The 15,406-nt window shown below is 46.9% G+C and overlaps 1 protein-coding gene across 2 annotated transcripts in view; it reads right to left on the bottom strand.

Annotated features, from left to right (window-relative positions):
* LOC105030163 overlaps positions 1-15,406 on the bottom strand; it is a 38,996-nt gene that overhangs the window by 14,037 nt on the left and 9,553 nt on the right. For both annotated transcript variants that reach the window (XM_020043036.3, XM_020043037.3), the window contains 7 exons: positions 14,657-15,088; positions 14,008-14,439; positions 11,481-11,639; positions 6,641-6,850; positions 5,325-5,425; positions 4,105-4,213; positions 1,496-1,558 (listed from right to left, as the gene is read on the bottom strand). In XM_020043036.3, the coding sequence (XP_019898595.2) occupies positions 1,496-1,558; positions 4,105-4,213; positions 5,325-5,425; positions 6,641-6,850; positions 11,481-11,639; positions 14,008-14,439; positions 14,657-15,088 (1,506 nt within the window). The remainder of the gene's footprint in view (positions 1-1,495; positions 1,559-4,104; positions 4,214-5,324; positions 5,426-6,640; positions 6,851-11,480; positions 11,640-14,007; positions 14,440-14,656; positions 15,089-15,406) is intronic.

Below are 15,406 nucleotides of genomic sequence, written 5' to 3'. Positions count from 1 at the left end.
TCTCCATCCAGTGCATTGGAGAGACACAGGAAGGTGGGCCTTGTATCTCTCTGTCTTTGTGTGTTTGAGAAAGGGATGAGCGTCAGTCAGACAATCAGTTTGCCGGGGCCATTGACAGATGCCACCCAGAGCCTGGTCTCTGTCCAGAAGAAAGGAGGAAAGAAAAGGAAGGGTGGATAAAAAAGGCAAATCCTTTCCAGATTATTATTCATGGGCAGGGATTGTCTTTTCAGGCATCTTTTATCAGCCTGTTCATTTTGCAACACGTCATCCGCTCTTAAAGCTTCTGACAAGTGCCAATCAAAGGGCCTGGACGGATCCAGGTTTGGAAAAGGGCAAGGAGTGAGATATTGTGGATTTTGGAAGAGACAATGGCTGCCGCGCCCACAGTGGGTTAGAAACAATGGTGACACAGCTACATGACCAGTGTGTGGTCCACGGTGTGTGTGTGTGGGGGGGGGGTCATTCCTCTTGGAACACGACTAATCTCTGCTCCAGTGTTTCTTTCTCCTCTTTCACCAGCCATAATCTGTCCAGCTAGGGGCTCCCCGAAGCCTTCCGGAACAATCCACCAGGGTCGGGCCAGATTACTTTTCTTTGTGGCCCAGACCCATAACAACATTCATTTAGTGTGCTAACATCTTCAGTAGCAGCTGAATGCTAAACACAGGGGTGATCGGACAGAACCGAATCAGCCATGAATCAATGATGAGGGGGTTTATAGCACGTATGAATGAATTATGATAGAGATTGAGACCTTTCAATGGATCTCACCAACTTCCTGTAGGATGTTTCTGACTCCATCAATTTAACCTTACTGCAGTACTGTTGGCCTGTATGATGAAAACAGGCCTGTACTATGACAACCAGGTCTGTGTATTGTACTTGCGATTCATGTTTTAATTTTTACATTTAAGTTAGAGGCCTACCTTATCGTCGATTAATTCAAAGTGGAACTCCATGCGGTCCCCTTACAGGGCTGTCTCCATAGTGTCACATTGAGTCGTAACTGTGTCATTCTATGGACTACTTAGGGAGCTCTATTGAGAGTTTTTGACTGCCTCATCCCTCCCCTTGGAAACCCAATCTCACCTAACCTCTGGCCACACAAAGCCATCCCACACACTGGGGCACCTCTCAAAAGCTTGCTGACCCCGAGGCTGACCCCGAGGCTGACCCCGAGGCGCCCTCACCACGACCCTCTCCTGGACTCTGACCATGTCTTTGGCCTCTCAGAGGGGATTGTGCCAGAACACACAGATCATCACCAAGGATACCTGTGCATCTTTTTTAATGTGCCAGGTTCGTTTCCCCAAAACCATTAACTAAGACCATCATTGCATTGTGGGATGTTTAGGGGCTCTAACACAAAAACCTTTGTTGCCCACATCAAATTAGCACAATGAGCTTCCATTAAAGTCATGTACAAAAGATGTAATAAAACAGTGGAAAATTTACAATCTCATATAAAGCCATCTTTCGCAGTGTTACTGACCTGAGTTTCTGTCATTCAGGGTAGTAGAGGCCTGGCTTGTTTGGCTGTCCGACTCCTCCCCATCTGTAAAGATCGTAGAAGCAGTCGTGTGACAGAACTCTCGGTCTCTGACCAGTGAGTGGAGCCCATCGGTCATGGTGTTCTGACATCAGTCAACAAGCAGCGGAACGTGTGTCGCTGCCCGCGGTCGTCGTTCATCTTGGAGCACAGTGGCCCTCAAGCATTGGCCGTTCAATCACACGTACGACAACTGGGTTTGTAATGGCTCCGTCACGGAGGGGAAACACAGCCAGACATGGGCCATTAGGGCCAGCGTAAAAACTAGACACCTGATCACAGACCCTGGGCAGGTATGGCGGAGGAGGAACTGCCAGATCAAAGAGACCAGCAAAGACAGAGACAATTCACAGAGCAGAAAGTTAAGAGTGAAAGTGAAAGGGAGAAGAGTGTTTGGTCAAAAATAGTAACTATTCTTGACACAGACATCGGTTTGGAAAGGTTGCATTGGTCACATACACATTACAGTAGAGGTTCCTCTCTGTGTGATGAAATTAACAGCGCTAAATAGAGCAGTCGGTTAAATGGAGTACCTATAACACAAAATAAGAAATTCCACACAAGCACTAATAATGCAATGTACAGTTAAAATAAAGGACAAAGATTTTATTCAGACTCTCAGTCTGTGTGGTCAAACTGACCTGTCGGTAACATTGTGGGGGCCAGGCCCCCCCCCCCCCCACCCCTCCATTATCTCTACCTGTAAGTTGGAGTTTTGGGGGCAAAAATATGTTTAAAAATATATGTTCTTAAGTGGCATCACAGAGGTGGCTAAGCATGCCCTTTGGTGATGTGGATCAGCGTGGTGGAGGCGATGTTGTCTACTCTCACCATCTGGGGTCGGCTATACTGTCTAGGGCTCCAGATCCACTAGCTTCCTGATCAGCTTTGAGGGCACTACAGTGTTGAAAACCTGAGTTGTAGTCATGGGGGGGAGGGGCGGTATGACTAAGCCAATTGGAAACTTGAGATGACCAGGTAGCCATGACGACATGACAGCCAGACTGAAAGTGTTGCCAGGATACCTGCCATTTTTCTTTTTATTTAAACATTACCGTACCATGGTTTCCGATGACCCAGACCAGAACGGTGTTGTCTCAACCACCACACATTCTTGTTTTAGCATTTGCCTGTCGGCAGGGATGAGCAGAACAGAGGAATGGCCTGACTTGCTGAAAGGGGAATGGGTGGGGTCCCTTTACACTTCTTAAACAGAGAGTGTTACAATGGTCAAGCATGTGTTTTGGTTAAGTTTGTGTTGGTAAGGTTTAGACAGGACCTTCCTCAGATTCCCTGTGTAAAAAGTTTGTGACACGAAAAGCATCCTCAGGGCACATTTGCTTTTGTTTGTTCAGGGATCTGCGTATCCTGTCTAGTGCTCACACCAGGAGTTGTTAACCATGAAACAAACTCCAACCCATTACTTTTGTTTTTGCCTGAACATTCCCAAAAATAGACTCAGAAAACAGACGTCTGGGTTTTGATCTGAGGGGTATAGCCAAGATTCTGTAGAGCAAAAAATATTTCGAACTACATTTTCTGAAAGCTGATCATTCTGGGATCTATTTTCGTATCAAAAGATCAGAAGAATGCTTTGCGATGGCTGACTCCGGCTTCTACTGAACCTGACTAAGTCCAGCCTTTCTGAATGCTTCAAATAAGTGATCTGATGTCCACAAATTACTGCCCACTGCAGGATATCACACCGGACTATACTCAGCAAATAATCTAAGCCATCATTTAAAAAATGTAATTAAAAAAATAACCGAAAGACTTCATAGTTGTCTATGAGCCAGAAACAGAGCCTCTGTGTGAGTTGGCACCATTTTGTCTGCCCAGGAGTGGTGCAGGTAAGTAAACCCAATTGACCGTTCTCTTCCCTTCCTGGAAAGCTGTTTTAGTGGTTCCTACTGTACCAGCTCTGACATTGAACCCATTATTAATCAGTGTACACAAGATGGCCGTGTAGGAGACGACCACTCTGCTCGTCCAGTAGGCTCAACCATGGATTAACAGGCTTAAGTGTTCCGGAGGCAGAGTAACGCGGCCAAACAGAGGTGACAGTGAGGAGACAATGACTTTGATTAAGACCCGCTCTAGTTTGGACGGAGTGGGCTTTACAGAGATGAAACCCCCACGGTAAGGAAAACCTGTTGTGGGTAGTGACAGATTGAAAGAAGCTGTTAAAGGTTCACAGAGAAGTAGGATTCGGTTTACCCAGAAACTGAACGCTTAAAAACACGATGAGCAAGCTGTTGTATAAAGATCAGTACGGAAAGTCAGTGAGGGTCACTTAAAATCCTGCTGATTAAGAGTGGATGTTCAGAGATCTGTGCGAGATCCTCGAGTGTCCGCTGGGTATCAGCTTCACCAGGGATAAAAAAACGACAGACTACTCAAAATGCCTGCAGGAAGTAATAAAGGTCAAAACAGGGTTTATTTTGTCGGGTAGATCGGTTCAGCCACTGCAGACAGAGATCCTCATATAACAATAAGGTTTACACGAAACCCTGCGGACTGGGTGTGATAAGGGGGACGGAGGTGTGACGTACCACAGCTGTACTGGCAGGGTGAGCAGGGAGACCTGGAGATGATGTCGGATGGACCGGAGTCACCGGTCCACGACCACGGAGACCTGGGGCCATCCTCCGGGTCTCCTGGCTGGAAACAAAAGCATCAAACACAAAGGTCAAATGATTCCATGACACCCGGGTTGAACCTAGTGGAACAAGCCTAAAAAAAAACGGACAACACTGTCCTACCTCAACTTCATTAACTATGTTTAAGAATTAGCATGAAACCAAAGTGTTTTACTGTCCAGGCAGACAGCAATTACGGCAAATATCTCTCGACAGGTTTGATTAACTGGCTTGTTGTTGTGTCGGCTGAATATAACATTAATCAGGAAATACACAACCAAATTAGTTGTCAGCGTGTTCTTTAGTCTAAGCATGGTTTCCCCGGTACAAGCACACAATGCATTCTCACCCCATACCAGCACACTTAACTCAAACCTGCGCTTGTTCCAGTGCTGCATTATGCTAATATCCTAAGATGAATCATGCTCCGCGTTCTCTGAACACTTCATTGTGGTAAAACATAATTGCAGGGGGCTTATAAGGCACGTTGAGCCTTTCAAAGAGCAGAGGAGGCTCTCTTCTCCGTCATAAAGGAGATTAATGGTCCATCGCGTGGGGCACCTGCATCCATTCCGCTGCACCAAGCCACTCACAGTGCAGCGTTTACCCCCTGACCCCTCACCCCTGACCCCGTCTGATCCATCCAACCAATGGCGCATCCTCCAAAAAGAGAGCCCCCCCCCCCCCTGTATTTCCTTGTTCGGAGTGCCTCGAGGACTGAGTGGACCCCCCGTGACAGAGGCAGGAACTGAGTGGCTCACGGCGTGAAAGGCTGTCTGGTCTCTTTCAACGGTACAGTCATCAGCCCCTCCCTCCTGTTGCTCCCACTGATTAAGGACACACCTGCCGCACAGCACGCGTCCCTCGCCGTCGCGGCATTGTGCTTAAGTTCCCAACAACCGTTTGGCTCCCTGAACTGGGTTGGCAGTTAAAAAATTCATGCCAGTTCAAGTTTATAAATGAAGGCCCTTTGTGCGTATTGTGTCATGTACGCCGAGGTTCTTCTGGGCTGACTGTCAGTCAGTGTCTGTGTTTTTATAGCCAGTGCTCTAACAACAATGTGCAATAGTCATTTACGAAGACTGATGAAAGGCCACGGTGGGGAAGATTCCGGAGGGGGTCCAGAAACGTACCATCGTGAGTTCACGCTCTCCACGGACTTCGCCTGTGGCAGCACACCTCTCCGAAGCACTGCCGTTTCCACAGCTGGCAGCTGTGACGGGCTGTAGGACGCCTGACAAAAACAACATACACAAAATCTGAGGACGTAAACTGGATGTGTCTGTGCGTGTATGTATCCGTGCGTGCGTGCGTGCGTGTGGGGGGGGGGGGGTTCCAACGTGCACACGCCTGCGTGAGTTTCCTTTTGTGTTAACGTGTGTGCACAGATATTAGTAATGCCATGTATTAGTCAAGTATGGTTTCTAATCTCAGCAAATACTAATATAAATAGTGCAACCAAACCCTGAAAGATCACCTGTCTCCCAGGAGTGTGCCAGGTGCAAAGACAGAATGGAAAAAAACATTCAAGAGACAGTGAGGGGACAGACAGACAGACTGTCCCCATGCAATGTCTACATTTCCACACAGGACTACAGCGATATGCAATGATTGAAGAGGATTTAGTTTGATTGTTTGACTTCATTCGAGGGACGAAATCCAATTTGTAGCAGAAGCAGCACTCTAAGCCAAAGTCACGGTATTCTCAACATAATGGTTGAAGACGTTCAACATCTTTTGCATTGCCAATAAATTTCAAATGGGACATTTCAAACTGTTTGCTAATCGACCACTTCTATGTCTTTTAGCGTTTTATGGTGTTTGATCAAATATCACCGCTATGTCGAAAGACAACGGCATCGACCATACTGATACACACAGGCCGTCGACTCACGCAGACCGGGCCATTGGTACATAGACATATTTATTGTGTTGTCAGTGCGTCTGTGCTAACTTATCCAGGTTAATGATAAACATAAGGCGGTTTGATCTTTATTAACACGGCGAATCATATCCCAATAAAAACTAGACAGAAATGAGCCTCCACTTTATGGCCTTTGAGTTTACAGCCTGCAGCAGCATGCCTAGGAGCAGATGAGAGACGGCCCTGCAGAGCTTCAAAGGGCTGGTTCACACTGTAAAGACATTACCCTCAAGGCCGGCCAACAACCGGCAGGAACACACCCTGAACGCAGCTTGGTATTCCCCTGTTCAACCTTAAGTGCAAAATACTTATCTGTCTGGATTTTCCCTATTATGAAATCAACGTTTTTAGGTGTTTTTATCAAAGGTCATTTAGCTCAGGGCAACTGTCAAAACTGAACAGTGAGCTGGTCTTGTAATCTTACTGAGACAATGTCCCAATCACAATGTACATAAAGTGCTGGATCATTCTCCTTCCCAAACAAACCCTAGTCTGAGTTCGGGTTCATTGGGAAATCTAGGTTACCTGTGGCACATGGTCCGGGTCTGCTGGCGCTGAGCTTGGCAGTGTGGCCTCTTGTTACATCCTTTCCCAGTGAGTGCTGGTGTTGACCAGAGAGAAAGCGCGGGTTCATGGGTTCCGGTCGGTCCAAGAGCAGGAGCTGCACCCGGGAAAGGGAGCCCAGCTCCCCCATGTCACAACCTACTGTCAGAGCAGCAAGGCCAGGGGACATATCTGCACACAGGACAGACTCAGTAAATGTAATGACACTGGTTACTGTAAAAACACTGCTTGTTAACAATGCTGGTCCATGTTGTAACTATTGTGAATGTACTACGTCTTTGTAAGAAAACCAATAACAAGTTGGCAGTTGATGTAATAAACACTAAAACCGTAGTAACATTTCCGGCAAAATGTTATGAGTTATTACATTAGTTGGTTGTTATTACATCAACCGGCGAGTCAAGCTTGATAATAAGTTTAGCAGCAGTCGGGACTCGAACCAAGTCAGCTTGGTGGCTCCACATAGCTGGCTCCGGTAAATTTATGGCATTATACACCAGCATTTTATTTCATTTGTAATCCTTTCAACTATGTTCTTGCATAATTTCTTATTTTATGTACATAACATAGTAAAAGAAAAAGTGCAAAAACCATGAATGTCCAACAAAGTAGGCTGAAGCAAATGCTAATAATATTTGAATGATTTCAAAAATGATTTGAAGTAAACTCTGGACATCACCAGAGCAACAAGTGTCATTTTAACATGCTGGGTAACCTTGCTTGAAACCTGAACCCTTGCACCAGCAACGCTAACTGACACTCCTGCTTAAGCTCAGCAGAGGCTATCGACGTCTTGTGCTGCACAGAACCTACCAGTCAGTTACATCAGCAGACCTGTAGCTAAATCCAAAGATGACTTGCAATACTTGCAAAGAAAACGTTACATTTGATTAATGTTGTTTTCGAGTTGATATAAATACCACAGCATTTATGAAACGGTTAAGAATGGTTTCTCAAAGGTTTTATGAATGCATTATGTATACCTCCCTTTGATGTTTCTGAAAAGCATGCTGATATATAAGCACTGGTACAGAGGGTGCGATGTGTACAATAGAAACATGTTTTCTCATTGTCAGTCTACCCAATCCTGTGACACACCCACTACAGAGCAGGGAAAGTCTTGTTAGTGCAGCAGGTTAAGGGCAGAGTACCTTCCTCATGACCTAGGCAGTGGAGGATGGCACCTGAAAAGGGACGAAGGTTTAACTTGTTTCGAGACCTCATGTCTATGTTTGCTTAGCTGGGTAAAAGTCTTGTGGTCTGCAGGAGACACCCGCGTTAAACACCAGCCAGTCCCACTAGTTCTGTGACCTGGGTAGCTACAGGAGATGTAAGGAGGCAATAAAGGTGCTGGAGTGTGATGCATGTGGTGGTTTTAACAACACTAAAGGATTTAGAAACCTTTTCAGATACCCAAATAGGTTAGAGGCAGGCCAATTATTTAAAGTAAGGAAGTTTAAATCCCAGGGCCTACAGGAGGAATTTGGCAGATGTAACTAGAAATGTGCTGTGGTTATCCATTCAACTCTAATAATTGACATTGCAAAAACCAAGCCATGAAGTCCAAAGAACTCTGTAGACCTCTGAGAAAGAATTCTGCTGAGGCCTAGATATAGGGAAGATAAAGACCAAAGTGGGCTCAATCATTGTGAAATGGAAGAAGTATGGAACCACTAAGACTCTTCCTAAAGCATTTGACATGCTGCCAGAAGGACTCAAAGAGCAGGAGGAGAAAACTAAACAAATTGGTCAGAATGCCAAGAGCTACACCTGGTGAAAGAAAGGTATCGCTCATTACATGTGTAATACCATCCCTAAGGCAAAGTAAGGTGGTGGAAGCATCATGCTATGGGGATGCCTCTTGGTGGCAGGGAATGAGAGACTAGTCAGGATTGAAGGAAGGATGAATGCAGAAAAATACAGAGGTCCATAAAGAAAACCAGATCCAGAGCACACCGGACCTCAGACAAAACAATCACCCAAGCACAAAGCCAATACAAGGCTAGAATGTCTTCTTACCAAACTACCCACATTTCTGGACAGGCAAAGCAAATCACACAATCTTTTTATTTTATTGCATGAAAACGTGCAGGAAAACGTGCAAAATCGGCAGTGTATCAAATACTTGTTCACCCCACTGTATATATTAACCAAACCCTTATCCCTAGGCACAATGCACTTTAGAATACAGACTTTATTTTTCAAAAGAGTAACTGTAACTGACAGACACATGGTTTTATTGTATTATTCAAACTTTTTGGTCTTTGGAAGTTTGACTGAATTGTTTGCAAATAGTTATATGAAAGAAATAAAATTTAAAAACAATATTGAAATCGCAATACATGGAATCATGGAAATCGCAATACATATCATTTTGGCACCTAAGTATCATATTATTTCGTATTGTAAGGTTCCTCGCAATTCCCAGTCCTACTTGGAATATCCCAGAGAGATCCAGCCAAAGCCCAGACTTGAACACCATCAAACATCTAAATGGAGACTTGAAATGTCCACCAAGATTCTTGATCCAATCTGACTGAGCATGAGAGGATATGCATAGAAGAATGGGACAAACTGCCCGTCAAATATATCAACGTGGTTTGGTAGTTTGGCGAACTAAACAAAAGGTTTTGTTAACCATTCAAGATTTTAGTACATTAAGTTGGACGTTATTACATTACCAGTTTGATGACATGAAATATCATTGACATTAATCTGTGTTTTGCATTAATCAGGACATCCGCTGCATTGTCGTATGAGCAACAGCATATCTAACAAATCAAATCGAAAAGCATCAAAAGGAAATAAGGAACTGCATTGGATCAATTAGTCAATCAACACACTAACTGGAATACAAGAGTTCGGACCTTGAGAACATGAGAACCAGGGGTCCTGTAGGCCAGGCTGACCCAGATGATAGCATCCGGGTGAACAATATAATACTGTATCAATCTATTCTTTGAAACCCTCCTTCTGCAGCCCTCAGTCTAAAGCTCCAAAGTTCTCTGTCACACCCAATTAAAAGGGGATCAGTAACAGTGTGGGCTTCCTGCCCATGCAAATCCTCGGCCCACGCCATCCAGGCAGAGAAGGGTGTGGAACTGCTGTTCCCTGGGAGGGGATTTCATACAGACGCTGTCTGTCTCATATCACGCTCCACTGCAGTCAGGCCTGCTTCAGCTCTCCGTCCCAAACCATCGGGCCATGCCCGACTGTATCTGAATAGTTTCACCGTTTCAGAGAATGAGAGACGATACCGGGTACAATGGAGAACGTAGTCTCGTCATGCCTCTACATCTCTGACGCCTTGTGCCGGTTTCTTAGTGTGTTCCTACTTGAAAACGAACTCCCTTCAGGTGAGGGAAAAGGAACTGCCTGTCTGTCTGATTGATTAAGGAGTTTTTGTATGGGAAGTCCCGTGGATCAACGTAAGTCACCTTGTAATGGGACCCACTCGCAGTTAGGCTGGGAACTAACCCCCTCGTTAGTCATGAGCGATTGCAATCTGTTGTAAAGAGACACTGTTACAGATAAGAAAGGCCTAACCATGTGATTAAAGTGTTAACTAGCTATACTGCCACCCAGATGTCGGAGACACACTTTGATGGCTGTTATTCAGATGCATGTACGAGGCCGTTAGTCCAGATCAGCTTGACTGATAGGTACATCGACGGCTTTCCACGCTCGTAACTGGAAACTCTATACCGACAGCAAAAACAGATTCTTTTTTTTTGAACAAACAGAAGAGCGGATCTTAGATGTTGCTGCAGCAGTTGTGGTAGCCGACATGATCCATCCACATCCTCAGGGCAAAGTTGACAGGGGTCAGACACCGTTTCAGGTCAGGCAAGCGGGTTTAACATCTTAAACACCTTGTCAGGGATTAGCTTGGGGGAAGTCCTTAGTGGCTGAGAAAAAGAGTATCTGTTGGGTAATGTTCCTCTTCACAGCTCACTGCACTGACCACCCTCAGGACACACGCATACGCGACCAGGCTGAGAAAGGCGAAAATGTCTAATTGAGGCATTAAGGGGGACCAGACAAAGAAGGCCACAACAACAACAAACATCAAAAGCTGCAAGCAGCAAATTACATTTCCCCATAATTAGCTCCTCTACGCTTTAGCTCACTTATCCAAACATCACAAATATGTAGCCCACATTAAACGCTCAATTTTCCAGGGGTCTAGCAAAAACAATATGGCGGCCATGAGCCAATGAGCTTGAACAAAAGGGTTTTCCCCTTAGAACAATGCAACCTCTAAACTACACAGTAGAGCATATAGATTGTTATAGCGCCACCATATGGTCAATTGTCATGGCATTGCATGGAGGTATGGAGACCATGAGTTTTCAACTCTAAACATACAAGGTGCTGCTTTTCTGTTCCACCTAATCAAACTGCATCCACGTGATGTCCCAAGTCTAATTATGGAGTAGGTACCTAATTTGGGTGTTACAATGAAAAATGGAGCAGAACTGTAGGCTACTAGGCTTGAGTAGTTTTTATATTGTCTTAACAAGGTTATTTACCATGGACTGCCCAGGTAGGAATACCAAAAGAACCTGCTTAAGCATTTATGTACAGTACCAGTCAAAGAGTAAGAGTAATATTTTTCCAACTTTGACACAATGCAGTAGCCAATTGCCACACGAACAGTTTCTTCTTTAAGAAGTTTCTACAGTTTTAGCATATATTTGCTGTCTGTATGGTTTGTACTGATCTACTGATTGCGTGTACCCAGTCAGGTAGGACCTTTTATCTCGATCCGCCAGACACAAAAGTGCGATCGGTACTGCACCTGTGCCAGGTGGGCTGCAGTCTGCTGAGCTGAGAGGGTGGTCCAGGGACGGACAGAAGGATGTCCGGGGGGCGACGGCCTCCAGTTCATCAAACACACGGGACTGGCTTGAGCTGACCTGAGAACAGCGCGATTGAGAAGCCACTGTGTCACTGCCATCTGAAACAGCACACAGAGGAAGGCGTTAATGTCAGCCTCTTGCTGAGTTGGGATACCATGGCAAAGATTGTAGGTTCAATTCCCAGAGCCGCCTGTATGTAGGTTATATAACTGAATTGCATCTTTAACTAGAAAGGGAATATAGGGCATATACATAACCACCTGTTATTGAGGATTAAGCACAGGCAGATGCACACATCCTTATCAGGATTTTAACCCAAGTCTTTATTTGTTAACTCAGTTAGTGCCCGATTGCCTGTCCCCTCTAGGCTTAACAGAGACGGTGCCGTTTCGCACCTTTGCACGCAAACAAAACACACTTCACTCAGACCGGTCCAACAAACATCCACAACTCCTCATCCAGAGCTGGTGTCATTAACCCTCCGCCAGCACCAAATCAGGACCTCCGTGGGACAGAGAGAGCCCCCCAGGGGGAGTCTGTGTTAGCTCACTGGGAGCCTTAGGATCGTGTTGGGCATGGGTTTCATCTCACTACACTAAATGGGTAGGAGGACCCCTCACCCTCTAAGCCATAATTACCACATACCTGGCTCACAGCGCAGGTTAAACTGACCACACCGACTCTTCTTGTCTATTTTTGTAATCAAGTATTTACATTTCTTTGGCCGTGTGTCATAATATGACGTTAATATGACGTTTTCCACTGACAAAACATCACCTCATGTATACATCTGCAATTAGAGCATATGTAAAATCAGCTCCTGTGCGCGTATGCCTTCACACAATCACACAAACACACACACACACACACACACACACACATACACACACGTTAATTCCAGAGCCTCAGCTCTCAGAGGCTGACAATGAAGGGACTTGACTTGACACTTCTAAGCATATTGCTGTTGTCAAGTCAGCCTTCATTGTCCACCGAGTAGCGCTACAGAGTTGGGCAGCCGGGCTGGGGAGAGGGTTAAGGCCAGACAGGCCCGGGAGAGAGTCAGGCCCAGACAAGGCCCCTCTGTTTCCCCCGTGTATACCCCTGCGCCCCCCTCCCACTCTGGCCACACCGTAGTTCCGAAAGGCTGGGTGGTGACCTGGGGCTGGATGGTGGCAGGTCCGGCCCAGAGACACACCACTGTCAAGGACAGTTACACTCCCGAGATGATGCTCAACGAGGGGTCGCCATGGGGTCGCCCTCTGTTTGTTGGGCCCTTGTGTGGGGATGTGAGGAGCTGAGGGGAGCACACAAAGGGAGGAACCCTCCTGAAAGGGGCTGTCGAGGGGTGAGGGGTTCGCGTACACCCAGACGCTCACACTCGGACAAACAAACACACGAGAGGGGCCTGTATGGCACTGCCCAAAGCATTTAAATCCTATGGGAATGAAATTCAGCAAACGGCCAATTTTCTTCTCATAACTCCTCCCATAATTGAATATCTTTAAACATGGAATAAATAAATAACTATATCTTCCAGTATTAAGTAGCATTTTGCCTGCATGTTAGGAGAATTGTTTTCGCCGTAACCTGGGTGCGCCTAGATTTTTGTGAAACGAATGAACCAACGACACTGGGTATGGACGACTCCCCAACACAGAACAGCTTGCCACCATAGAGCCTGTGGCCCCCCCGTAGGACAGTACTGCACAGAGAACAGTAGACGTCTCGGACAGAGAAAGAAAATCCCCACAAAATGTCCCAATTGTTTGCTCTCTTTTCATAAAGCCTTTCATGAAGTCCTCCATAAGAGTCAGATGTCAGCGGCCCGTCCTTTATCCCGATGCTAAACGGTAAATTAGCAGCGGTGGCGAGCCGCAGAGGTATTCTATTGTGGGCCTGTAGCTCTTACTGTTTCGCCCCCATCAGAGCAGTGGTCAATGCGGATTTATGATCATCGGCAGCACGTCTGCCTTTCAGTGGCCCAAGTATGAAGAGAGTAGCGGGGGGGGGGGGGGTGGGGGGGTGGGGGGGGGAGCACGAGCCAGGGACACGCCCCTTTCTATTGTAAGGGGGCCTCGCGCCTCGCCCGCCTTTGAACTGGGAATCAAACGGTACCAGCTATTCATCACCGCAGTCCTTCTATTGCCGATTTAAAGGGAAGAGAAAAGCTTTCTGCGTTATTTATTACCAGGGGAAACAAAACCGGGCTGACAGCAGACTCTCATAAGGCCATGGACACAGGAGGATCTGAGGAGGGCGTCTGTAGAGCCAGGCTTTCATTTCCTCTCCTGTGTGCTGGCTGCCGTGCCTTTGTACCCGGGGAGATGTCCAGGACAATCAGACCTGCGCCGCGTGGGTAAAGTGTACTGCCAGGGAGGAGGGGGGAGGGGGCTGGGGGGGGGGGGGGCTGAAAGGAGACACGGGGAGGGCTGGGCATGGCACATATGGGCACGGACCACTGCTCACCTCTTGCTGGAGAGATCGGGGGAAGGACAGACCAGCGGCTTGACGTCCATTCTTTCCTCTCAGTCGTCGTAGAAGGTGAGGCGGAACCTGAGACCAGGCCTGACCCAGGCCTGAGGGTTATTCCGCATTGCGGGCTAGGACTGGACCGCCAGGTCTCTGAGGGAAAAGATGGGGCAGCACAGTCCCGGTTGGGGTCCAGGGATGGTTCTGGGTAACGTGAAAGGACATAGCCCGACTGGGGCTCCGGGGTAGTCCAGTCAGATGAGCGGCGCTGTAGCTGGTCCGAGACAGGGCGGTGGAGAGGTGGGTGAAGGGTTGGGTTTAGGGGTTGGGGTGTTGGGGAGTCCTGTGGGGTGCAGGAGGCCAGAGCAGACAGGGACATGGAAGGGGAGCAGAGCCGGGAGAGTGGAGAGTTCAGGCCACTCAGATCCTCTGGGAAAAGAAAGAATACAGAGAAAGGATATAGAAGGGCAAGGCGCTGCTAAAATGTCCTGTGTGTAAAAAATTACAGAAAACGTAAGAATGTATCACCTACAACACTTTTACACCGTAATTCTAAGATGTCTGAAAACCAATTATTCTAAGTAGCATGCAGCTTCTTTGAGAAAATGTTCTTTTAATTGGCTTGGAAGCTTTCCTTGTACTGTACCAGATAGGACACTGCTTCGTCCACTACTCAGGTCAGTGCTCCGGCTGAACTGGCTGGATGGGGGACGAGTGAAGTCTGAGAGCGAACCCTCTGAGAAACTAGGTACCGGAGAGGCCAAGGGACCAGTGTCTTCAGGCCCACAACTGAGGTCTAAGTCTGGCCCTGGAGGGCAGAAGGCCACTGAAGTAGCCAAGAGGACTTCCCCCCTCTCTAGTGCCTCATCCTTGGTATCCGTCCCCCCCTCCGGATGATGGATCTGAGGTGGGGCCGAATCAGGGTGGGGATTGATACTTGGTGGCCTAGATTCAGTGACACGGAGCTCAGGGGAGGCTCTGCTGGGACAGGGTGAAACTGGTGTTGGAACACAGGGAACAACAACAGCGGAGCACCTCCTCCTGGTGGTGTTGGGGTACTGCGGTCTGCTCCTGGACACTGCAACAGACAGAAATGATACAGGTTAGGATTGGTGGTGAATGTTTTGCATTAACCATACTCAATTCCATGCACATTTTAACTAATTTACAAGAAACCGATTCACAATTACAGATTGTATACTGTAGGTACTTCATTGAGTATGGTGTACTCGCTGCTATTGAGTTGCAACGTTGTCCCACCAAGCTATCTTCAGATGTATTTACAAAATGTACGAAGCTCTGGAATACAGCGTTCGCTAAAATGTAAAAATCTGACTGGCTCAAAATAGCCCAGGGGCATGCAGGAGACGAGCTTTAAGTCCGGGCATCGGGCATT

Source organism: Esox lucius, chromosome 23 (assembly GCF_011004845.1).
Source record: "Esox lucius isolate fEsoLuc1 chromosome 23, fEsoLuc1.pri, whole genome shotgun sequence".
NCBI lineage: Eukaryota > Metazoa > Chordata > Actinopteri > Esociformes > Esocidae > Esox > Esox lucius.
The sequence above is the reverse complement of the archived record's forward strand: the minus strand, read 5'-3'. Positions and strand labels throughout refer to the sequence as shown.